The 27,563-nt window shown below is 36.2% G+C and overlaps 1 protein-coding gene across 1 annotated transcript in view; it reads left to right on the forward strand.

Annotated features, from left to right (window-relative positions):
• Nucleotides 1–27,563, forward strand: part of astn1 (astrotactin 1) — a gene marked incomplete at its 3' end in the record, with an annotated part of 379,756 nt that overhangs the window by 175,975 nt on the left and 176,218 nt on the right. The window contains exons 13-14 of the mRNA XM_015384050.1: nt 2,875–3,041; nt 5,877–6,071. Of these exons, the coding sequence (XP_015239536.1) occupies nt 2,875–3,041; nt 5,877–6,071 (362 nt within the window). The remainder of the gene's footprint in view (nt 1–2,874; nt 3,042–5,876; nt 6,072–27,563) is intronic.

A 27,563-nucleotide genomic window follows, 5' to 3' on the forward strand; every position in this document is an offset into this window, starting at 1 on the left:
TAGTGAAGGTGAAGAATGATGACACCGTGGCGAGGTGCACTATATGCTGAAGTCCCAAGAAAAATAGAAAGAACAACAGATGTTCTAGGCTGGCACAAATAATCTTCTGTTTTGTGTTTAAGAAATTACCGTTTGTTAATAAAAAGTTGTTGCAAAATTGGTCGGCTTGGTTTGGGGGGTAGGGATAACATATTGTCCCTTCTGTTGAGCGGTCTTTCACTAAAAAATTATTTAAAATTTAACATTTCAGAACGAGTTGCAGTTGTTGTTCAACTTGTAGACACAAAAAATATTCAGAAACAAAACATTTTTCATTTATTTAATCATGTCTTTAATGTTTTCACTTAATTTTTTGTGTGTTACTGTTATAATTGTTGTAATTGTTTTGGACATCCGAAATATGTCTGTGCAATATAAAATATGTAATGTACACACTCAGACAAAGACTGATTTATTCTAAAAAAAGAACAAAAAAACACCCAATACAGCAACAAACACCCCCAGTCTAAAGATTGACATGATAAGACAGGCCTTCTCAACCAACATCTGCCAAGGCCAGCTCGGGTTCAAGGAGACAGAAGCAGATAAAGATATAGACGGCGCTCGGGCCCCGGCAGAAGACTTTGGTGTTCTGAATCAACGTATGCTTGGATGAGTAAACTAGAAAAGGATTAGCCTGGTCTTCCCCTCCGGGGCCCGGATTCTGATGGTGGAATAAGCAAGAGGGTAACTGGGACTGAGAATAGTCTGAGAGTGAGGGAGGAGATGGGGTGGAGTAGTGTAGGTGGGTGAAACTTTGTTTGCGTGCAGGAGAGAGAAGATGTGCCAGGAGGTAAATGAAGGGAATCTTGAAAGTTGATTGGCTTCGGAGATGGTGTTGCCCACGAGTTGATTGGCTTGAGCTGAAAGAGGGACATTGCAGTTGGTTTAGGTGAAGAGTCTTCCAGATAGAAGTTTTGCATTATAGCTTCATTACTTGGAATATTTTCGAAATATATGGAAATGCTGGTGCTTTTAAGTTATTTTGTTATTTTCAATGCTGAAGAACAGATTATTATTTACCGGAATTAAGAGAATTTTAAAGCTGTAAAAGTATTTTTTGTTCAACTATGGTTAATATATATGTTTTCAATTATTGTTTACCCAAAACCTTAGTATGAAAATAATTTCTCCTTTTAATAGAGAAAGAAGAAAGGGATGCACTCCTCAGCACTCTTTCAGACTTTTTTCTCTGTAATGAAAATGAGCAAAATAAATGTTTTGCTTTTACTTCCAGAATTATACTTCTTCTGGTTTAAAAAACAATCAGCATTGGAGTGAATTAAAAAAGAGCTCTAAGACCTAAGTTCACCCCGGCTTCCTTTTATTCTAAAGCTTTGTTCAGAGTTTCCCATGATGTTTTTTTATAGACCTGTCAAGTCGACTGCACATAATAGTTTCTGTCAGCTAATACTTCAAAGGCAACTTTGATGAAGTACACTTTAACAAGGTACCACTGCATTCACAATGGGGACTTGGCAAAAGGATTTCTTCAAGCACCAAAGTATATGTGTTGGCTCATTTTGTTATGTAGGCCTGCTCAATTCAGTACAAAGTTCAGGTGCCTCATTTGGCTTAATGAAGCTCACAGGTTTGCTGTAAAATCTTGTCCAATTTGCGTTTCTGTCAAGGTGCAGTGGAAATTGTTTTTTTTCACACCCAGCAAACAGGAGTTGCAATTTAAGTGTGCCTCACATTTTAAGCACAAGGCAATGCAAATGGATCATTATATCCAAGACAGAAAAACAATAAATAAAAAAAAATGTAAAACATTACTAAACATTCAGCTAATACTGCATATTCTGAAGCTGTAATATCACAAGTATACAATATATTGAAGCAGTAGCCTCTGTATCAAATAAAATGTTTACTTTTTTAACAGGTTTTGTTTTTCTGTTTAATATATCTCCAAGTAATCATTATGATTGCAGAATTAAAAAATATTGGTACAAAATGTATCATAAAGCAGTATTAGAGGATATTAGATGATCATAATCTTTTTTTCTCATCTTGCCATACATGTTGAAGTATTTAGGGGCTTTTAACAAGAATAACATTATGTTATGATTTGTCTTAACATATCATGGGCCCCAATGCATTATTGTAAAAGTCAAAGACTGTGCATGCATTGTTGGCCACATGTCTATTTAGTTAATGATAATGTATAACCAATTTTCTGATAGTTACTTTTAACATTATAATACACCATGTCACAAGGCTCATATCTAAAGACAAACGGCTGACTGAATCCTGGGATATCCAAGGATAGCCAGGATACCTCGGACCCATCCTTTAAATTGGGCAAAAAGAAGGACGCATTTTAAGGCTGCATAAGGAGGAGTCTTGGAATCCAACCAGACCTCGGCGCCGCGCTATGATGTAATCGTCCTTCGAATCTGGCCTTCAGAGGACGCATCCCATGAATTCGAACAGAGCCCATGTCTCCACTGCAATAAAATCCAGTGGTGTCATGCATCTGACATATAACATTGCATGTGGCGATAATGATTCGCATTATGTTATGAATTTATATTTTTTTCCTTTTTCAACTTTATAATGCATTTCTGTCTTAATACCTTTGATAATGGGCTGTTGAAGTTTTAAATAGTTTTGAATAAAAAAAAAAAGAAGGAAAACAGCAACAATGGTGCTCAACATGAACATATGTCTCTTTTGAAGCACACATGCTCTGATAAAGGACTGTCTGCCCAGGGAGCCAAATTTCTTATTACAGTAACGTTTTGCATTGAAGATATCTGTCCAAATGAGGTTTTAATTGACCAAGAATTTAAAAGTAAGGATTTGACTCATTTCCAACCCTTTATTGCTTTATAGTGCCCCCCAGGTCTGAGTCCAATGAAAGATGGGACCGGATGCTATGACCACCACATTGGGATTGACTGCTCTGACGGCTTCAATGGTGGATGTGAGCAGCTGTGCCTCCAACAGCTGGCCCCTCTAGAGGATGACCCAACACTTTACAACATCCAGATGTTCTGTGGGTAAGCAACAACACAAGTCAGCAGTTTACTATCTGTAATTACTCTTAATTATTAGGTTTTATAAACACGTCGTCTTAATTCATGTCACTGTAAATGACACATTGTGTCACACATGAAAAGAAAAAACTTAATGTATCATGCCATAAACGAGTAAAGAAAAATCCCCATCCTGTGAGCAAATGCCAAAACCTCCCGTTCTCAAAAAAGAATATTATTTAACACCTAGTTCTGATCAGACATGCATAAAAACGTATTTGAACAAAGTGAAGGCGTTTAATTTATGCAAGATTCTGATTCCTGTGATGGTGGAAGACATTCTTTGTCAGGATCCAGAGGCTTGCCCACCAGAGGTCAAATTTAGTTTCTGTTTCAAAAATGTACTTTAGAAAATATCTTATTACACTTCTAAATAGGAATGTCATTTTGACCAGGAAAATCCTATTTTAGCGATCTACAAATGGAACAAGAGAGGCGAGTGCTTTTAATAAATGTAAAATGGCCCGCCATAAAACACTTCATATAAAGTTAAGCATTAGGCGTAGGGCTGTATGGCTGTTTTTCTATCTTCTAAACACTTTCTCGATTTTGTTTCTTCCTTTCTGCATAAATTAAAACTCAGCAATGATGGAAAAAACATCATTTCAATTAACCAGGTAGACTGGCAGAGAGAGAGGGTTGTTTAAAAAACTTATATTAAACAAAAAAAAGGTAATATACTGTAGAAAAGAATCAAATGCTCCCTAAGTATTGGTTGTGGCAATGTTTACTGTATTATCACTACAGTATTTACATTTACACAAAGCTGTTTGGTGTTCATTGTTCTGTGATGCATCTACACCACTGTCCCTCAATTCATACGTGCTTATGTTAAAACATGTTATATCATTCATAGCCGACTATTCTTCGAAAAGGGCAGGGAGATTAGGAGATGTGAGTTGAAAACGTATATAATGTGCTTTTATAAAGCAGAAAATGTGACAACAAATAGCAGTTTTAATTAAGAGTTCAAAGGATATGTGCCCGCTTTTTTAGATATATTATCACCCTGACTACAAACCCAGATGCTATCTCTTCTATTTTCCAATTTAATTTAATTAGGCTTTTGCCATGTGATGTATTTACTAAATGTTTATGATTCTGAAATTCATTATTAAGAGGCTAACCTGATGATCTCAACATATAACATTGTTAGTTGTCACTTCAAAATGCTATTTTAACTCCAGTTAATGAAATTACATTTTAATAAGTTTAGCTAAGATAACACTTGGTGAATGGGAAATATTGCATATCTATCTAACTCTTCCAGTTATGTACAAGAGCAGACTTTTTCTCCCCTCACCTAAAACCCAAGAAATCAATCCCTTTTATTTCCTCCAAGCCTTTTTTTACTCTTGGGCCTTGGTTAGTTGCTGTTAGGTAAGTAACCAAGGTCCCTTCAAAGTGAAGTGACTGTCAGGCAGAAAACACCGTAGCATCTAAAAGGATGGTTGATGTAAGAAAATAATTTGTCATGATGTGTTGGTTGAAGGTTTTTGTAATAAATGAGTGGCTATGAAGGGTGACCCCAAACTGTAGATCCTTAAATATGACATTTTTTGAAAGGTAAAGCCAGTCAACTATAGTCAGTCTCTATTATTACAATGAATCTTCTGCTTAGCACCGCCAGCTCATTTGTATATATGTATATATTGTGCCTTTATACACACACACATATATATATATATATATATATATATATATATATATATATATATATATATGCTTATATGCTTGAATTATTTCTGTACACGGGGGCAGAAATTGAACATTTTGAGTACTACTGCAATAGCTTAAATTTTTTAAATAAAATGTTGTGCTACGAAATTGCTTGTAGACTGCTTTATTTATCGCTTAGATTTGTATTTGCAGAAATATAACAATTGTAGTTAACCAAACTTACTCTTGTTTCTTCTAAAAATATTCAGACCGAATACATTCAAGTTTATAAATATAGTTTAAGAGAATTTAGAAATTTAGAAAAATAACCTGGGGTATGGATACCTTTGCAGGTCAGTGTATGGTTAGTTTAATATTGAAGACTGAATAGATTCATGTATACAGTAAGCTACCAGCATTGCTAATTAACTCATTTGTACTTGAAATAAGCTATCTTGCCCTTAAATGCCATCTTGAAACCTAGACAGCATTTAACACAATTTTTTAATCTGGGAGTGAAACAAATTTCTGTTGCTTTTAACTCTCAACTAAAGCCTTTTTTTCCCATCTGTTCTAATAATGAAGATGTAACTAATGGGAAGCCTGATGTGGAAGACTGGCATTAGTTTTTCCAAATTCATTGTTCAAGGGAAATGTTTTTATTTTGTGTTTTAAATGCACCTTTTACCTTTATTTGACCCTTCAATGCTAATATGTGATAAAAGAATGCTAAATTACAATGGTAGGTTATTTCAGTATCCTTTAACCTTTCGGCTCAAACTCAAATACTCATGTCCATTGTCAGACAACTTCTTAATGTTTAATCAACAGACCTAAATCAAATGGTCAATCTACTTTGCTAGCATAGTGTCAAGTTCTGCAGAGCTCTGCTAATGATTTGTGTTGGACTCAGGTATACTTAAGCAGAGATGCAGCTAAAGATTGCAGGATTGCATCCTTGTAAGACCATTTGTTTTCTCCTATGAGATGCAGATTTTCTCTGAGCCCTGATTACTGTAACTCTTGAAGGGCATAGATAAAGGATCAATACACTTATGGGAAAATAAATTGGTTGGGAAGACAGTAAATATCTTAAAAGATTGTATTGCATTGTAACTGTATTTTTTATTATGATTTCAGGTGCATTGAGGACTATAAACGTGGTCCTGATGGGAGGTCATGCTTACCTCTATCTGAAGTCTGCACAGAGGGCGTAGACTGTGGGGAAGCAATAGACATCCCTGCCAACCAGACTGTCTTTGGAGACCTCTTCTACGGCTACAACAACCAGACCCAGGAAAGCACCACTGGTCAGATACTGAAGGCCACATTCAGGTAAACACACAAGCTGTTGGTGAAGCATAGTCTGTGGTAGACTGTCCTGCCATTTGTATCTCAGCAGGGAAAAAGTTGGGGAAGGGTTAGGTTTTAGGTTCCCACTGTGCTGACATCTTTGTGATGGATCGCTTTCAAATAACAGCCTCTCTGTGGTGGCTGGGTAAAATAGATTGCTGTGGCAGGTGTATACGAAAGATAAAATAAGGATAAAATAGATTTTGGTCTTCCATAAGAAACATATATTGGGCTATAAGCCTGTGGTTAACAAATAAAGCAAAGCAAAAAACATAGCAAGAGTTCTCAAAAAGAGACATACTGTAAAATAACACGTTAAAAATCTATGAAGCCCTATGTTGGTCATTAATCAGTGGTCATTGTGTTAAATAACAATGCAATGTAGATGTGTATTTGAGATTTCAAAATTCTTAAAGTTATCTGAGCTAATCTGCTTTTCAATTTTAATAGATTTAAAATCAGACCATGTTAATTATCCCGCTTCAGGGATACAAATTATTTTCTGATACCTGCACTTTTAATTTCTAAAAGTTTTTGCCAGTGTACTGAAATAAAACAAAACTCCAGCTGACCAGCCAGCTATACTGCTTGAACTTGTGCCCATGCCTTCAGCTGTATTTATTTTTCAAAGATAGATAATGACAATGTATGTCTTAGAGGAAACATTTTCTACATTTCTTCAGGCTTAGAAATATCTTTCTATATAAGCAATAAAGAAAAGTTACATATAGCCGGTCAATAAGGAGTTATTTGCTATATTATGCTGGGTATACACTGTGTGTTTAGCAGCTGCTGCAGATTAAGGAAAAGTGTTGCTGGAATAGGGTGGTGGAATTGGTTGTAGATTTAAATCTGCTCTCTTATGTCCCACTGTGAGGAATGTTATAGAGTCTTTTGAAATAAGTATTTTCTGAAATAATTATCTGACGGTGCCTGATATTTACGTTGATAATCTCACAGTGAAACAGCTGCTTTGACTTAGATCTACTGATAAAAATACTGCTGCTGCCTGAGATGGACCACATAAGGGTAGATAAATGAAAGGCGATGTATTTTTAGGAATTTTTTTAATATGCTCCTAAGAAAAAAAAAGGTTGCCAGAACATTATGTATTAATTTGGATATAGTAACAGTAACCCTGGAAACTGGTAATAAATGAGTAACAAAATGAGTGGCCAGGAAAAAAAATATAAATTTCAGTTGGAATCTTTCTCCATGCGCCTGCAGGGGACTCTGATGCACTGAATAATTAAAGACATTTTTGCTCCAATTAAAAAATACATATATATATATATATTAGGAGTGGGTATTGGCAAAGAAGTCATGATTCGATTCGAATCACGATTCACGTGCCACGATGCGATTCTATCACAATGCATCATGAAACTTGAAATATTGCGATGCATTGCGATATTTTCACTGAACACTGTAAAAAAAAGATACAGCCCTTACCAGTGGCTGACTGGCTGTGTGTGATCTGGATAGTGTCTTCAATTGATACATAACTGAAAGCAACTGAATTCATACATCGCTGTATTTATTGAAACGACTTTTGGAGGTGTTGCCATGAAAACAAATACTGGACAGAAATATTACTATTACTGGTGTGGACACACTGACAAAAAGTTCTTAGGATTCATCAAACTTAAAATAAAAAAATAAGGATAATCAGTGCCATTTACATGGCCTCAGTGGTCCTTTAAACCAATGAAATGAAAACATTAAAATGTATGACATTTCCCCTTTTGCAAATTACGTGTATCATATCAATTTAGTTTTTACCTTCTTTGTTTTTAAAGCCAGAATGCATCTAAGCATCTTACTTGAAATGTGATGGAGCCAGGGGGCAAATTTTCTCAGTGTCCTCCATATTTTGTTTCCGAATGACTCGTCTCAGTATCCCGCGGCCGGACATGCATGTGACACACGAGCAGCAGGCGTCAACACATCCGCAGCGACATCTGCTGGACTGGAAATTGTATTCCACTTGGTTTGGCTAATGTGCGGCAACCATTCATGTATTTTATTTGTTCATTTTTTTTTTTTTTTATAATCGATTCTTGCCTTCAAGAATCGATGCAGTAGATCACAAAAATTAGAATCGCGATGCACACCCTTAATATATATATATATATATATATATATATATATATATATATATATATATATATATATATATATATATATATTATAGCTATATGAATATAGCTATATGAATGAATCGGCATGTACTTGGATTAAAGATAATCACCCTAAAGAAGTCAGATTTATTATTGGACTATGTTTTATGTTTATTTGATTGTAGTTATGCTTTGGGAGAATTTGGGATTAAAGAACTGGCTAATTTTCTCTTTAATTGGGCAGGTAATCCAGCAGGCTGACAGAGCTTAGATATTACCTAACCCTAAATTCTCTTCCTAAACTAGCATATTACTAGCTCCAGCCTCAACTAAATCCAAATTCTCTCTTTTTTTTTTATTTTGATGTCTAGCGGGACAGATTTATGTCATACCCTGATCTGACGCACCCTGATAAAGTGGCCTGTTGTCATAAGTTGTAAGTGATTTTTTTAGCAAATGGTGATCATAAAATATGAACTTGATCTCATATCAAAGACAGTTACTTCCATGTAGCATATTGTGGCACCGAATACTCCTATAAGATTGCAAAAATTGTACAATGTAGGAAGGCTATTAGTCTGTCATTGTCTACAGTATACTGGGGCATTTCCAAACCCGTTTTAACAACTTTTATTACCGTAGTGATAAATGTAGTTTTCTCTGTAATTTCAAAGTTAAACTCATTTGGGTCAAAGTCTTGGAACCGACTACTAGTAGCCTGTTTCTACATTCTGCATGCTCATCAGGTTCAAACAAGAAACAATATGGCAAACATCCAGCTGTGTTTCATTTAGATCTATCTCTGGACTTTGTTGACATTAGCTTAACAATGTGATACTGATATTCAATTTCTCTCTAGTGAAAATCTCACCAGATGAGGAAAACAGCACAACTCAAATACTTAAAAGGAAAGTATTATGCAAAATCCACTTTTTTAGCTTCAAAAGATTTTTGCAGTACTGTTAATGTCCAGGAATGTTCAGTTCCATTTCTACAGGTCTTATTTTAACACTTTAATTGCTGTTTGGGTCATTTTATTTTAGTTTGTTCAGTTTTCTCTTTAAGTAATTTTTTTTCTCTATTACATAATACTTCAGGCTGTGGAATTGCTAAATAAGGTCATGAAATTTCTGTTTGAAAACCAAAGAATCAGCCATTTTTTTTTTTTTTCTGGTGGTATTTCTGTTGACAACTTAATGCCTTTGTCACTATATCTAGCGAGTTTTGAGACCCGTCTAGAAGCTGTTTTTTTTAAAAAGCAACTAGCAAAAAATCTAGCAACTTTTTCTGTGCTGTTAAAGTGTTTGGTAACTGCATAAGCATCAGTCGCTCTACATTTACGGTCTTCAGTAAGCAGAGGTGGTTGCTGCAAGCTCCTCCTTAGCACTAACAGGCAGTCAGAGTCAGCAGCAAGCCATGCCAGAGGAAGAGCAAATCCCCTCTGTTTTCCCATTGAAAATTAGTAAACCAATGCACCAGGCCTCTACTGATCTGCTTTAAAGCAAGATGCAAATATGATATTTACACATATACACAGCCTCAGCCACTTCCTGTCCCTCTGCTAACTATCTTTAAATTAAATTTGATAACATAAGATTATTTATGTAATTTTGGTTCAGGTAAAAATATAATAAGTATTTTATAGAGTATATATTTAGTTCAAATCTTGTTTAGAGTGTTTTTAATTACTTTCCAGCTTGCTGGTGTTGATATTCCTCTCTCATACGAATGGATCAAAGCATTACCAAATATGCAAATAAGCTTATTACATCACTTAGCAACCTCTAGTTACCTTTAGGAAAGCCAAAAGCGACTTTCTTTGGTGAAAAGTTGGTAATTTGGCTGGCAAAGTTTAAGGACTCCAAATCAACAAAGCAATGAATCTAAATAGATGGTTCCTTGGTGTATTAACTCACACAAGTCATTACACCATCTACCAGAATCAGAACCTCTTCTAAGGGTCTGATTGAATTTATTCTTTTCATTCAAGGTGAAGGTGCTGTTTGTTTTTGCAAAGCCGCGGCCAGAATGAGCAACTACAGAAAAGACAGGTACAGCAAAGCTAAAAGGCTTATGTTTCCACTGTACGCTAGATTTGACTCCTTGAGGACATAATCTCATTGTGGGTTTTTAATAACATTACACAAAAAAATCTCTTTGGTTGCCATTTTTGTCTCAGTGAACACATTACAATATATGAATATATTTTGTTATGCTATTGGTGCAATATGCATATAAAATATATTAAAAAAATAAAAATAAAAAAACTTTTTTTTTTTATCATACTTACTGCCATTTCAGACCTATGATGATTTTTTTTGTTGTTGAGACGTCAAGCCCAGGATGCTGTATTTAAAGCTCCATGAGTAAAGTAGGAACAAGTTAGCAGACTGCAAATGAGGAAAAATGTTAAAAAACGTCCAATTCTAAGAAAAATGATTAACATTTTTTTGCAAATGTTGAAGTTTTGAAGCAGCCATTCCATGCTCTAAATAAAAGTTTTAGACATAATTTTTGTGTTCGGCCTATTTTTTTAATTCAGCCCGCTGGATATTGGTGAGAGAAAGCCCACAGCTCATTTATATACCGGCTTTGTTTGACATGGCACTGGCATGTCAGTCAACCGACTGCTCACTTAAAGTAAGAGCAAGGCTACTTATGCTACTTGACCCTTCTAGTAGAATAGTAGAATCAACAAAAACAGCAGCAGATTAATATCATTGGTGTTTGCACAAATATTATGTTTCTCGGTATGAGTTTATTTGTTTAAGACCAAGAGAAAACAAGAACTCTGCTTTTTTATTATAAGGTAATATGGAAAGATGGAGAGAAGATTGTGTTTTTTTTTTTTTTCATTTCCCCACTAAGCTTAATATGTACTGTAAAACAAGGATAACAATTGCATACTTCTTTTGCACTCTGTCCTCCTTTTTTTCCCAATTAATTTTTTATAAACAGATTTCAACTGGCAGATACTGTACAACATGCAGAAGTGTAAAAAAAAAAAAGAAACTTAAGCAATTAAAATTTTTTAGCTTTTTAAATATGATGTGCTCGAAGTGAAGTTTTTTACCTATTGTTCTGTGTGTTTCCATTCACTTTGGTGATGCAATTTTTTGTGCAGTAGAAAAATGTTTGCCTTAAATACACAAAAGGTTATTTAAATTAGCAGTTTTTTTACGGCCCAACTTGCTTTTAAGTTGAGTCTAAATAAATATCTGAGCCAGTTTTCTACTTAAAGAACAGCGTAGAGTATGAAAACTCAAATGATTATATGTTCTTCAAATCCCATTATATTTCCACCAGTTTGAGATCATTTGAAAGCTTAGAGTCAACTGATTTTGAATATTTAAATAACCATAAACAACCCCAGGGTAGACCTGTTCATGATTTACCCATGGCCTGTATAAAACAGACAAAATTATAATCACTTCAGCAAGGAATGAACATTGGCATTATTGTGGAATTGAATGGGTCTAAAGTCTTAAGGAAGACTGTGTTTATTCATGTTGTGTTACTGTTTATATATTTTAAAATGTATCTGACATGCACTTTGTGTAAAAACATTCTTAGTAACATTTTAATGCAATGAATTGCTGAAGCTCCCTCTTTGGTAATATATATTTTAGTAGTATAACATGCCTGCGATGGACTGGCGACCTGTCCAGGGTGTACCCCGCCTCTCGCCCATTGACAGCTGGAGATGGGCACCAGCATCCCCCGCGACCCCAATTGGGACAAGCGTGTCAGATAATGGATGGATGGATGGATAGTATAACATCCATGGCTGAAAAGAAAAATTAAATCTATCTTGACATATTTTAACAGAGTTTTGGAAGAAAAAAAAAATTAACGGTTTCAAGGCAGCTAGATTATTGCATCTTTGCTATCAAACTACAAACATCACTGAGTGGGATGGAGTGGAATGTGCCAAAACCTGAAAGGGGGCAAGGTATGAAGTGCCTCCTTTGGATTTAAAGAGGCTGCAACAAAATGAGTTCCTGAGAGAGGAACGTTGGAAAGCCATTCAAATGAAAGGTAGAGGACCATTCCAGTTCCACTTTATATAGACCACAAATCAGTGATTTAAATGGGTAAATCAAGAATTTAAAAGTATATGTCCTTGAAATGTCATAAACGCCTTCCCACTGCCAACAACAACAACTATTTAAACTTGCCGCCATTAGACAGTTTTATGCCTCTTGAAGGATTATTTTATTATTATCATTTTTTAATCTAAGTTTATGTATTTTATCCTATTTTAATAAAGCAATTATCTATCTAACTATCAAACAATCGACTTTTAATGGCATTCGGAATGGCTTACTGACCCACAATGACCCATGTAGCAAGCACCTGGGATACATTCAAACAACTTGGCTCCTATTACAATACAGTTGGAACATTAGACTTGGGTCAACCCACTAATTTATGTGATACCATTGAGTGGAATGAACATCCATTGCATAAAGTAAAGGACACTTACTACGCCATGCCTCCCTTCCATGTTCCTCTCCATTGTTTACTCTCCTGATTTCCGATGCAGTGATGATAAAAGCAATAATTTAATAATTTGACCTTATCTATCTCACACTGGAGAAATTTACCTCTGCACTTAACCCATACCCTTAGGGAGTAGTGGGCTGCCACTGTGCGGCGCCCTGGGAGCAGTGTGGTTTTGGGTCTTGCTCAGAGAGCCAGAATGGCAGTCTGTGGGGATTGAACTGGGTGCTTGCAACCTTCTCAGAGCATAAGCGCACTGCTCTAACTAAGTTGGCCAACACTCCCCTCATCATCAATGTTAACCCAGTGTGATCGCGTCACCAAACAAGCAGCTGTGTGGGGACACAGGCCATGCAGCATTCTAGCATTGGGTCAGACCTACAGTAGCCTTTTTTAACCAATGGGAGCCAAATGCTGATTGTTATCTGTTTGACCCGTGTTTAAAAAAGCCTGTTAACCAGCTAATTTAAATGAGAAAGAGGCCATAGAGACATAGTGAGGTTTAAATAGCAATATTTCATAACCCAGTGGTTGTCCTGGATTCAAAGAAGAACATTTAGTGCTTACCCCTTTCATAGTTAATTGTAAGGTGACCTGGAATTCCATCTATTATGAAATGATGATGAAGACCATTTCCTGGGAGGGATGTTGAACTGCAGCTGAGCTGAGTGAGACCCACTCTGTCAGTAACATCAGGCTGATGATGTACAAACAATGAATTAAGAGGGTTTTCTTTCTGGGTTCTCAAGGGGCAAAGCTTTGGCCACATGACAGATGCTTCTCTAGCAAACAACACCACAAAAAAATCAATCATCAAATAAAGTCGCTGACTTTTTTACCGAGTTGAAATCAGCCAGCTCCCTTAACAGCAACTTTCATCTTGGGACTCAACTTTTATCTCAGTCGGGTTTTTGCTGCATCTTTTTTGTAAAATATGTTCAGAGAGTTAAGCCAACATACCATATCTGTCAATTATTCTGAGTAGTTTAGAGAGACATAAGATACCCACTCCAACTGTGCTTTAAGGAGGTGATTTGAACACTATTGATATTTTAAAATTTGCCTTTGTTGTTGGCTCCTTAGATACCTTATTTCTAATACTGCTTTAATAGCAAGAACCACAACACAACACAAGTTTAAGTTAGTTAGCATGGAGGGACTGGGAGGATGAGTCATCTGGGGAGATATGCTGATGAGAGCATGGCAGTAGGAGACTGTGTTGGCTTGCAGTCTTCAGGAAATGGCTTTCCCTTCGCCCACTTACTGTTCGCATGTAGAATATGTAAAAGAGGGGATAGAGATGAAGGTTGAGACTAGCAGGTAGGGAAGAGAATGTTAATAAATAATTGTATAATAAAAGGTACTGTAAAAACGCACCTTATGTCAGAATGGTCAGAGAGGACTGTCTTCAGAGTCTGTAGTTGGGAAATACTTTTCAAATTCCACTTAGTCCACCTACTTTATTTTATTTTATAGATTTATTTATTTATTTTTTACTATTTTTCAAGGATGCACTTTAGAAAAAGAGGAAATTGTCCACAGAGCTGTTTCTACACAAAATGTCTTTTTGTTTTACAGTTGTGTAAACAAAATGACAAATGAAATCTGTCTAAGTCTAGTGTTGTAATTGCAGTACATGATGATTCTACAAAGTTGTTACTCAAGAAGGGCCCAATAGAAAAACTTTATGTTCAGATTTTTATGTGTAACACAGTTATAACCTGATCTCAAAATAATGGGTAAATTGTGTTACGTTTTAGGGATGTACAAAAACTTCCTGCCTCACTATTAATTGTCAATTAATGGTTTATTTGATTACATTTTGCTCCATCCAGTTAATTGATAACATCCTATTAAGGCTGATTTATCCTGCGCGTGTGCGTCACAGTTAACGCAGATTTGCCCCCGCCCCTTCTGCAGACACTCTGGTGCGCCTCTCCAAAATTGTAGTTGATCGCAGACAACGGAACAGACAGGAGGCCTCTGATTGGTCAAATCTACACCCACTTTACACTATGTCTATTTCCTGTTTGGTACCAGACCGGCTTGTTTTGTTTGTATGACTGCCAGTTTGGAAAACGACTCGTGAAGATGGACCAGCTAGAAGAGCGAGGTACTTGAGAACGCTGGGACCCTTTTTCCACCTGGATCCCTGCGCTTTTTCGCCCTCATGTCCCTACATTGTCGCACAAACTTGCCCCTGCATTTTTCCACTTCCTCGCCACCTCAGCTGTATATAGACCCACAGCTAGATCATAATTGTTCCTCTTGCATTGTGGCGTGGTATGACAAAGCTCAGACCACGCTTCCAAATTGGGCATAATTCAAAAATATCTGCGTCAAACTCACTCTACACATTGCTGCGGGAGTATAACCAGCCTTTTAGAGTTTGTTGTAATGTTACCGCCGTGCACTAGGAGGTGCTGCTTTTCATTATCAGACTTACTGTTATTTTCAATAGATAACCTTATAACGGTAGACTGTGCTTCGACCTCTTCTGCCTATGGGTGCTTACATGATTTGGTGGTCGAAAGCTCCACTTAGTGTAATATGTTGAGCAGTCACAGAATCAATTTTAATCACCTTTTACTCGACGAATATTGAAACATTTTTCAAGGTTTTTTTTTGTTTTTTTTGCTGAAAACAAATGGTTCAGTGCATTTAAATATTTTTAGTGGGAATTTTAGAATATTGTGATAGGATATATGTATGTTGCAAAGCACAGTCACTCTTACATTTTCTAATGCTATATACATGCACAAAAACAAATAAAGAATTAACCTAGACATATTTAGGGGATGTAACAAAAGTACAGAGATGTAAACCTATCATTAAAAGACAGAATATGCTGCTCCAATACACTGTCAGACCATTTACCACTTTGTTTCAAGGAAGCGGATGGTAATTGTGATGCACCTTTCTGTTTTTAGCGTAATCCAGCATTCAGTGCGGAGAGAGATTTTGTGCTGCTATCAGTGCCTTTTAACAGGAAGTTAAATAGAGGCTATGTGGGTGATAACTTATTAGCGTTTATATTTACAATCAGAACCTCAGTTAGTAAACTCGCCATTAAAATAGTTCAAGCACCCCACCCTCATCCACTGGCATTGCTTCTTTAGGAAATACCATACAGTAGATATACGTATGAGAGTAGACCCTGCATTGACTGTCGCGTACAGCCAATTACAGGCGTGTTCTGCTATCCCAAGCAGGTAGTTTAAGCAGAACAGAAGAAGGATCCCTCAGCACTGTACGGCATATTTTTGTTCTAATGGATGGACCGTCAGGCCTCAAGGGATAACTTTATGAAGGCATCACAACTTTAGAGGACATTACTGAATACACAGCATATATACATGCTACATGCAGTGTATATATGCTACAATCATTTGTTTATTCGGTCAGTATTTATAACTGTTGTCACATTAAACTGTTAAAATATAATGTTGAATTTATAGAAAATAATTAGTTCCTTTTTGGGAGAGATCTTCATGACACAAGAGAAAACTGATTTTTTTTTTTGTTTTTGATTTTAAATGGCTTCTTATTAATTGATCAACTAACAAAATTAGCTTTTGTTAAATGTGTTAATCGATAACTTGCATCCCTAGTTGGAACGGCATTGTACATTTCAGGATTTTAAGAAATTTTCTGAGATAATAGCTAGATTAAATAATAGATCCTTTATTAAGAAATATAACCAGAAAGTTTTTTGTTTGTTTGTTTTGCACTAGCATAACACCATTTAATCCAAGTCTGCTATATGTATCATCCAGAGTTCATTAGGACACATCACTGACAGGTGTGTTGGTTTCCTAAGCTGTAAATCAAGCTTTAGGAGGTGGGGTGTATTTCAGTTTGGACATTAGCCAAGCAATTTCACTGGATTTGAAAACATCATCTTTAATTGGTATCCAAAAACATTATTTCATGATGAAGCTATGACTCTTTGGCAGATCTTGAGCCATATTTCTTCATTTTCAAATGTAAAATGGAGATTATTAAACTTGTCTCCACCAAACAGTTGTCTACTTTAAAATGCAGGAAAGTATTGATGTGAGAAAATAGGAAAAAGAGCTCCTCACTTCTCCTCTTACAAGGTTTCATGTTAAACGCCCATGCATGCTGAACTGTGTATCTTTCCTAATTTGTATGAGGTTTTATTTGATGTGTAAAGTATTTTGAAGGTGGTTAATTATCTGTCTGCATGCTGTAATCATCTACCCTAAACCCAGGAAGCCAGAAGGTCAGCAAAGGCATCTGTGTCCCAGGAATTTAATTTGAGCTGTGCATGGATTTGGCGGCCGGAGGCAACACACCCACTTAGGACTCCACCACCAGAGTCTGTGAGAGGGAGAATGGGGTGAGGCAGGAAAGTTAATATCATCAACAATCTAAATCTCTAATGCTCTGATCCTATTTGTAAGAGCTTCTGAATGGAAAGCGTGATCCGAGCCAGACTTCGACAAACACCAAATGCTTCCTGTGCGGATGAGGTGCTGGAGGAGGAATGGAGACTCTACTGGGAGGCATGGTTAATGCAAGACATAATTATAAGAGATAGCAGCAAATGAATTAAAGCTGACCAGGAGCCAGTGTGCTGAAATTTAATTTTACTGAGCTAGATATATACTTGTGTATAAATGAACAAAAGTTACAGGAAGTCAGCTTTGCAGCTGTACAGCAGAGAGCTATTTGAGGTTTGATTTTGATTTAAAGTTTATTTTATTTCTGTGATTCAAACTCATCAATAAAATCAGAGGCCCTGATATGTGGCAACAAATATTACCTTATCTAATGGTTCTTGCATGGAGTCAGTAATAAAAGAAAAAGTGATAGGTGATTGAAGCAAGATATGTAAGTTAAATGTTAAATGTTACCTCACATCTACCTCAATGTGCTCATAAATCGAGTTTGACAGCTTGAAACATCCAGGTCAGTTGGTCTGACATTTTGCAGACAAGGCAGGTGTATGACCTGAACTTTGTTAACAATGAGGCCTGACAGCATTTTATCAAATCCTAAACCAAATGCACAACAATACACTCCACGTTTTAACCCTCATTTCTTAAAAGGAATTCATTTTTTGGTTTTGTTTTTTAAGCTATTCTATTTAAGTTCAGTATTTAATGTGAAAATAATATAACTATTGCTCAAAGTTTACCAAAATAGATTACAGGAAAAAAATAATTATTTGAATGAACATGTATTGTAGGCATTTATCCATAAAACTCACCAAATTAGCTTAAGTAATTCTGATGCAAGAGAACAAAAGAGCATCTTTTTGAAGAGCTTTAAAACAAACACAAAAACATATTATCTGCATTAACATTGTGGGGAAATAGAATTAGTTTCTTATGCAGCCTTATTGAAGCTGCAAAATTTTGTAAGAAAACAAAAAAACAAATCAATTCATTATCCTTTATTACTGCTGACTACTGAATTCAATTAGTTCTGCCATTATCTAGGAGACATGTTACTGTGGGTCTTTTGACAAGGCTGAAGTGTTACATCGGTCAGCTAGTTGCAGCAGCTCTGCTCTCTTAAAATGTGTGACCTTACTTCAGTCACTCTAGTTTCTCTTAAGTTTTCAAACCTCATATTAATGAACTCTAAATAGACCTTATACACTCTTTTGTGACTTTTTATCTGAGCAAAATATAAATGAAAATCCTTTTCTTTAAAAGGCACGCATCATTACTTACATACTGTACTTTCAGAAAAAATACAACTGGATATAGTTGAACTGAAGTTGCAGAAAATTTAGTAATACAAAACTTGTACATGGGGACTGTGAGGGACCGAGCAGAAAAAAAAAATTGAGAAGCACAGGGAAGTTCGAGGACAAAATGGAAACAGATTTATTTACAACAAAATTATGAACTCTAAACATAAATCTAGGCCCAAAAACAAAATGAGGTCAACAAAAACAAACTTAACAAACTGACACACAAGGGGAACATATATACAGGCTGATCAGGACACAAGAAGGAACATTACATACATTTACCTAGACACAACTGCAACAAAAATAGCAAACTAATGTATACAATACAAAATCAGCAAACTACTATAAGAGAAAATTATTTAAGTAATAACTCTCCAAATTTAGTTACAACAAAAAACTAACAAAATGGAAAAGCTTAAACTTTCCCACACCTCTTCTAAAATAAGTGGAAGAGTCCAATTAAGTCTCAGTTCCACTGAGATTCTTTGCAGCTGGGACTCTTGCCTCACTGGCCCAGCTAAGCACATGTGGCATCCACCCAAGAACTGACAACTCAAAAGAAAACTATTAGTTTAAAGTAAACCATACAGGCAAAATGTGGCAAAATGAGTCAACCAAATGTGTGCACCCAAATAGCCAACTGTTCCCAATTCATAAATAAAAACAATAAAAAACAATTTGGTTAACAAATATAAAGTGACACACATTTAATTAAAAAGAATTACCTGACCATTTACTGTGGGGCTGCACATGCTGACATCACAGGTAATCACATATGCCAATTTCCACTCAATAGCAAAGTTCCCTGCTTTAATTCTATCCCTTAAAAATTAAGATTGGATCCAAGTAAATGGAAAGTTATCTAACAAGAGGCAGCTGTGCACATTTGCTTGCATAGAGCATTTCTGTAGCAAAAGTGCTCCTTTAATTCCTTGTTCTCCCTTCACAACAGGTGACAAAACATTCATCAACATATTTCATATTAACAATTCTTTTTTTAAAGCTAAAACACTCTGTGCCAAATGTAGAACAATATACCATCATGCAATGATGTACCAGAACAAACTTCAGCAGGTATGGCATTTCTTTTTGACCAAATGTTTTATATTATTTAGCTGTTCAATATTATTTTCTGAAGTTTGAATATAAATATATTGCGCCCTAAGCTTCAGCAATGTCAGGTTGTAGGCAGACTAAATGCATCATTAAGAAAAAGAATTTCACAAATTATTTTGTGGAATTTTCTTACTTATACTTTAGTGGGACTCATTACTTTTTTTTTTTTACCCACTCATGTTTTATGCCAATAAAGTATTTGATCACTAGAGATACCGACAGACTAAACTGTGTAATATTTCCATCTTGAATTGCAAAATGAAAAAAAATTTATAGCCTTTAAAATTAGCCTATTTAAATGTGGAATATTTAACTTTTTGCATCCACTTAAATACAAATACAAGGCTGCAAACAGGTATTAGCTTTTCAATAGTGACAAAAATGCAAGTGAAAAAGCATTCTCACACATTCTGATTGGAAACCATGTTTGCCCTTGAGAAAGTAGAAACTGAGGAGGGAGAGAAAGGGGGTCTTTATGTGATCTTCACTGGCATCTCTTCAAAAGCGCCTTCCTTACTGAGAAAGAGTGGCACAAAGCATCTGCATCCCTTCAAAATAAGAAGTCAATATTTTATTCTGTTAAACACTGGATTGAGGTTTCCTATTTATGATAGTTTTATTTCACCTCTGAAAAAACACAATGTTTGCTTTTCTGGTTTTTGTAGCATAGTGTGTTTGACTTATATTTTACTTCTTTGTTTTTCTTTGTTTTGTTTCCATGCCCTCTCTTACCTTTTTTTTGTTTCATCCAACTTCTCTTCAAACAAAATCCCATTTCCATGCACAGAAGGCTGCAAAAAAATGTAAACACACAAACCAAGTCAATGCTTTTGCTGCTAATGTTTTATTTATCTGGGACATAGGCCTGTCTTTTTTGCTGTGTTCGTGGATGTATGTGTGTGCGGTAATGGGGAATGGATCAGCTCTGTGGCCCCAGTGTACTATTCTTTTTTGACTGCTTGGAGCAGCAACAGTGGAAAACGGTTGGGGATGACAGAGATCAGGCAAGTGGTGTGAGCAGGTGGCCACTGACACAACACAAGAAGACAAAATAATCAGGGCGTTGAGCTATTCACATGAATGCGTAGACTTGCGCGCACACACACACTTACTCGTTCTGCCATGTGTTGAGTCCCATTGACTTCCATTGATTTTCAGTCATTTTCAACCCTTTCTATGCCCTAACCCTAAAACTAACCCTAAACCTAACCATTAGCCAAATAGCTTGTGAGGACCAGCAAAATGTCCCCACTTTGCAACAGCTGGTCCTCAATTTGATGGTGAAATTGGGAAAATGGTCCTCATTCTGAGGGCTAGACAGACACACACACCCTGTCACAGTTCTTTCAGCATAGTCTCCCCAGAGCATTGGCACTCACGCACATAGAGCTGGTTTGATTCTCACTCCCCAGCAAGACTCCCTTATGGTCCATCTTTGAAGCTCACCAGCCCTGGAAATGCTTCTAATGTTTTTTTTTTTCTTTTGCAAAGGGAATTATATCCCAACCTCCCTGTGCAGAAAGGTTGTTGTTTTCAAAAAGAAGAAGAAAAAAAAAGGTTTATTTATTTGATTTCCTGACATTGGCTGGCAGGCTGGTTGGGGCACAGGAGGACTTTGGTTACAAAGCAACCTCAGATACAACTCATCCAGGTCTCTGGAAGAAGGTCCTATCAGGGTGACATCTCTGGAGCTCGATGTGATCCCAGTTTCGAATTACAGAGCGCTTTGACATAGTCTCTGTCTTCCTGTCTCAGTGGGAGTCAGTGGACTCCCCGTAATGAGATGTTAAAAAGCTAACCTCCTCTCATTACTCCTAACTGTCCTTCCCCTCCTCTCCTCTCTATTCCTCTCTCACTCGACAAGCTCAGAGCAGGTTTTAATGAATATTTTAGTGCCCCTTGTTCTCATTCTGCTTGCTGCTTGGGATCAATGATTAAGTCAATGCTCCTACCTGACACAGCTCCCCAGCCCCCAAACTGTTTTGTGACGCATTCTTTTTATTACACATTACCTTTTTTTAGCATGGTCTGCCACACCCTGGATACAACCCTCAAGAGGAAATATTTCATTTACTCTCACTTAATCAAAATGTAAAATGTGTTTGCTGACGAAAAGGGGTAGACAAAGAGAAGCTAGTGGCTTTTCCATCTAATCCTTTCATCTCCATCACGTTTATCCCTGCTGGGGTCGCAAGGGGTGCTGGTGCCTGTCTCCAGCTGTCAATAGGCAATACAACGTGGACAGGTAGCAAGCCTATCTCAGGGCAACGCAGAAACAAACAACCATTCACGCACACACTCACACCTAAGGAGAATTTAGAGAAGCCAATTAACCTAGCAATTATGTTTTTGGGCTGTGGGAGGAAGCCTGAGTACCCGGAGAGATACCATTGATGCATAGGGAGAACATGCAAACTCCATGCAGAAAGAACCCGGGCCAGGAATCTTACCCAGAACCTTCTTGCTGCAAGCGAGCAGTGCTATACACTGTACCACTGTGCAGCTGCTAGTGGCTTTTATTGTTTCTTTCTGAATGTATTGAGCTTCATTGTCTCGGGGATCATTGCAAGGAAAGTACACAAAAGTGACAGGATGAATGATCTGAATCTAAAGTATTTTTTTTTCACATTTTACGTTCAAATAATTCATCAAACAGGTGCCTGCTTTGCTGCTGTCCTGCTATAAAAATGCTACGCTTCTTTCTTCCAGTTTTATAAAAAAAAGTTCTGTGAACATGCAAGAAAGAAAATGAATGATGACACCCTCAAAGTACCAGATGGTTGTTAAATGTTACATGTCATCCTCTAACAAAATTAACAGCAAAAATTGTCAGACATGAATGCACTGAATGGAACCAGGCTTGTGTCCCACTTAGTATGCCTCTAAAAGAAAAAAGAAAAAAATCACAATCTTTAGCTAAACAAGTGAGATCCAGTCATTACAGTCCCTATTTATGTGCTTTGTTGAGATGACAGCTGGAATCATGCAGAAATACTTTCAGTGGAAAGTGACAGATGTTTGACAACAGTGTGATCAAATCTCAGACAGCCTTATTTGTGATTGCTTTGGGCTTTAAATGTAGCAACATATACTGTAACTTACATTTCAGTGCAGCTGATGATCCATATAACACAGTCAAGGGAACAATAAGTTTTGACAGCAAAACTAACTTGAGTCATCTTCTGCTTGGCCTTACTACATATGGGTATTTTTTCTTTAAGGCAAACTTTGGAGGTTAAGCAACATTTTCTAACAATCTTGGTAGTTTTCAGAGCATTTGAGTCTCTCTGTACTATTTTCATTTTATATACTATGGTAAACACAGATGTCTGGCGACAAGTTGAAATTACACCAGTATTGTGTACTTGTAGTTTGTTGCTGCTAATCAGTCTGCGGCTACAACGTACAGTTAACAGGTCTTTTTTTTTTTAAATGCTTTATGTCTCCTGAGTAAAAAAGTTAAAAAGATTGAGGTCATTATCAAAGGAGCCTCTTCACTTCAGGTCCAGTTTCATCCTAGGTCAGATCTGAACTCTGTTCATTTGTTGAAAACTGGACCAATATCACCCTCAGACTCCAGGTTGGCTTATTTATTAATCTATTGTTTTTACTTTTGCTAGGAGCTTGTGATGGGGTTTGAGTGGAAGAGTGATGGGGTTTGAGGTGCACTTGGCTGCTCTTACCAATATGTCAGTAGGTGAGAAGACTCAACAAAGTACACTGCAAAAACGAATCAGAAATAAGTACAAATTCTTAAAAAGTGTATTTATCTTAATCTGAGCAGGTGAATATGATGATTTGCCAATGGAATGAGTATTTTAACTCTTAGAATACTATAATTAGATAATATGCACCTGAAACAAGAAAATGCAATTGTTTTTTTTGTTTGTTTTGTTCTTATTTTAAAATGTAAAATGCCTCACTTATTTTAAGAAAAAATTACTTAATGGAGCCTAGGCGGAAGTTCATCTGAAGAAACTCAATGCTTTCCTACATCCACCTGCGACACAGCCAATCAGCTTTGAATCACACCTCCACGAAAGCCGATCAGCATCCAAAGTTCTTCTTAAAAGGCCTCCAATATGCACCTGTCAGGTCCCGTGCACGGGTGGAGGATGTGCTGTGTGACTTCATTCAGATGACACCAATTCAACCTACCTCCAGCCCCTCCTCCACCATCGTAGAAAAAGCGTAATCAGTGTGTCATTCTTCCTGGACTCTTACTGTGTTCCCTGCTTCAGCTTATCCGGTCCGGCAGAAGACCGCCATGTTGAGCCTGGTTCTGCCAGAGGTTTCTTCCCAACAGGGAGTTTTTCCTCTCCACTGTTGCTTCATGCTTGCTCATCATGGACAAGTTCTCTCACCTGTGTTATCCAACTGGACTTCCATCTTCCACGTCCCTGAGTGAAGCTCTAGTATCAGCTCACCCAGTCCACTGGATCTCCCCATAAATCTCAGCATACTGTCTCGCTAACCAGCAGTCTACAGACTGACCAACTTAATCTATATCCATTCCACCACCATTTCAGGCCTGGGGGGAAACAGCCCTATTCTTTGCTCCTGTTCATGCATATCTTCCAAAATTAAGTGCTATATTTCCTTCCGAGGTCAGAACGCCAAAGACAAAGTATTTGTATCAATAAATTTCTCCTAATTGTCTTTTCTCTTTTTCTGAAAAAGTTTTTTCAGATTGACTTTAGATTGTAATTTTTGCAGTGTTGCCAGGTCAACAAGAGCATGCAGCTTGCAGCAATGCACCCAAATCACTCTTTTATGAACTGACTAATAAAACCTATAGTGTCAACTGTGTTGAATACAGGAACCCTAATTTTATATATTGAACAATTGGAATGGCGTTACTGGGGAAGAAAAAAAAATGCTTATGAACTTTTTTCAATGCACCTTTAAGAATGCAGCTTAAAGGAGATATGGCACTTAAGGAAGTATTTTTAATGTCATGCACAGTCCCACCTTTAGTCATCTCTGAAGACACATGGAAGCATGCCTCCAGTTGAAACAATATTTTTGGTTTCAAATTACTTTTGTTTTAATGTAAAACATATTTGGATATACAAAAGTGTTGAACATGTTTCAAGGTCAGTGTAAAAATGAGAAATACTACTTTTTTAATACACCAAACTCACAGGTAAAGCTTTATGTAGGGAGGGTGCTGAGCCTCTTAAAGTGGAAGTCTTAGGCCTTTGGTTATGGTTGTCCGTCAACACAATGTCAGTAAATTCTCAACTCCAAACAATATTTTAGAATTGAAAGCTATTCCAGTAAAAATAAGTGTTATGTTTTTTTGCTCACAGCCCCACCAGGAATGGGCTGTACTTGCTGATTTAAAAAATATCACTTCATTTATGTGCTTCTGGTAAAATGTTATGCTGGGATATATTTATATATATATATATATATATGTATATGTGTGTGTATATATATATATGTGTGTGTGTGTATATCAATGGACAAATAAACAAACAAAACTTTTATTACAAACTGTCTTTGCATACCTACCTTATATTTATCTCTTTCATTAGCACCTCTCTGTCGCCTCTGTCTCTATATAGCGATTGACGTGCCATATCTACCTGCAATAAGTTTCCAAAAAGGGCACAGTGAACAGGTGATCATCCGATATTTATAACATTCTGGTTTTCTAGGTGTAGATCCCAGCCATACTATATTCACATTAACATTTCAATCCTTTGTCATACCCAAGTTCAATAGTTTCTTTTTTTATGCTTTTATTTACCTTCTACACCAGTACATAAATTATTACTCTCTAAACCAGAGTAAATAACTGAAAACAAGTCCCCTTATTTTTTTAGTCACAATCTTTTGTAAATGTTAGTTATTAGGGGGAAGTTGCTACACTTTTTCATCTAACTCTGTTACTCTAGGATTTGGATTAGACAAACACATAACACTAATTATATAGATTTTAAAGTTGATTAAAGAGAGCATTTTTTTTTTTTACAATTTGCAGCTGAATGTAAAAGGGGGCTTCTTGGTTATGAGTGCAACACATAACANGCAGCTTAAAGGAGATATGGCACTTAAGGAAGTATTTTTAATGTCATGCACAGTCCCACCTTTAGTCATATATATATATATATGGAAGCATATATATATATATATATATATATATATATATATATATATATGTATGTGTGTCTGACTTTGTATATTAATGGACAAAAAAAAAACATAAACAAAACTTTTATTACAAACTGTCTTTGCATACCTACCTTATATTTATCTTTTTAATTAGCACCTCTCTGTCACTATAGCTCTATAGCGATTGACGTGCCATATCTCCCTGCGATCAAAAGGGCACAGTAAACAGGTGATCATCCGATATTTATAACATTCTGGTTTTCTAGGTTTAGATCCCAGCCATACTATATTCACATTAACATTTCAATTTTTTGTCATTCCCAAGTTTAATAGTTTCTTTTTTATGCTTTTATTAACCTTCTACACCAGTTACATAAATGATTACTCTCTAAACCAGAGAAAATATCCGAAAACAAGTCCCCTTATTTTTTTTGTCACAATATTTTATTAGTGGAAAGTTGCTACACTTTTTCCATCTAACTCTGCTACTCAAGGATTTGGATTCGACAAACGCATAACACTTTAATTATATAGCTTTTAAAGTTAATTAAAGAGAGCACATTTTTTACAATTTGCAACTGAATGTAAAAGGGGGCTTCTTGGTTATGAGTGCAACACATAACAGAAATGATACATTTCACTCTATATTAAAGAACTGTTATATTAGTATTGTGTATCGTATTACTATATCAATGTTTTTTTTTTCATCTAAGAATTACATACTTCATTTGATGAGTAGGCTTTATCTGTCAATGATTCAAACCAGTCAGAAATGCTGCAAGTCACTGTTTTGTTAGACATTGTGAAAAGAGGAGCTATGCTATATTTTAAAGTTTTACGTCAGTCTGTCTTGAAGATTATTTAAAAAGGGCAGAAATAGAAGTTTAAGAACTGCCCTGAAATGTATTTATTTTAAATTGATAAATTTACTCATCCTTTATCATAAGGTTTCAGTTTCAAAATGACTTATCTTTTTGTTGACTTTTTGTTTTGGTCAGTTGCTGAATACAGAGGTTGGGCTGTTAATTCACTGTCATTTTATTCATACCTGCTTCCACTTAGCACCTGTAAAAGCATTGGCATCACTTTTTAATAGGTGATTAAAAGAAAATTACACAAGTCTCAGCTTTCATTTAATGTAAATGCATCCAATATCAAAATTGCCCCTGAATTTGGTTTTGATCCATATTGGAGTCAACTCTGATGAAATATAAGTGACTTATGGTCAGATAAAAATAGCTGCGTGTGGCTTTTGCTGGCAGATATTTTTTACTTGAGTAAAATAATCTAATTTCCACATTGCAGATTAGAAGTAAATAATATAGATGTATTTAAATTATGTTGAAAGATGTATAAAATTCCCCTAAAGTAGAACCATATAATGCAGAAAGCACCCTTTAATATCCTTAAACAAGTTGCTTACGAAAGGACAAAAATTTGAAAAGCACTTGTAGTCAGCGGGAAAAAAATAACCAGCATTTAGTAATTTATTTATTTTAAACACATTTTACAAAATTAATGGAAGCGATTCCTTTTTGTTTAGCTCAAATACTCATTTCCTTTACATTTTGCTAGAGCCAAATTCAGCTTTTGGTTTAAGATATGAATTAGATCTAACTAAAAAGAGCTTCAAAGACTTGGGTTTTTAACCACTAAATCAACTTTACAAGGGCAATGGCTGGTCTCCACTAGCTACTGTCTGAAGTAAAGAACCTTGGGCAGAGATCGGGGGCTTCAATAGATGTTTATAGCATCAAGCACACCGACAAAGTCATCTTGGATGCCTAGCAGAGAGATTGACCTTACCACAGTTTACTGCATTTGTTACTGGATATTCCTCTCTCCAGTTTTTATGTAATCATGGGTTTGTCATTTTAATCCAGATGT

Source organism: Cyprinodon variegatus, unplaced genomic scaffold, assembly GCF_000732505.1.
Source record: "Cyprinodon variegatus isolate N-32 unplaced genomic scaffold, C_variegatus-1.0 Scaffold301, whole genome shotgun sequence".
NCBI classification, from domain to species: Eukaryota; Metazoa; Chordata; class Actinopteri; order Cyprinodontiformes; family Cyprinodontidae; genus Cyprinodon; species Cyprinodon variegatus.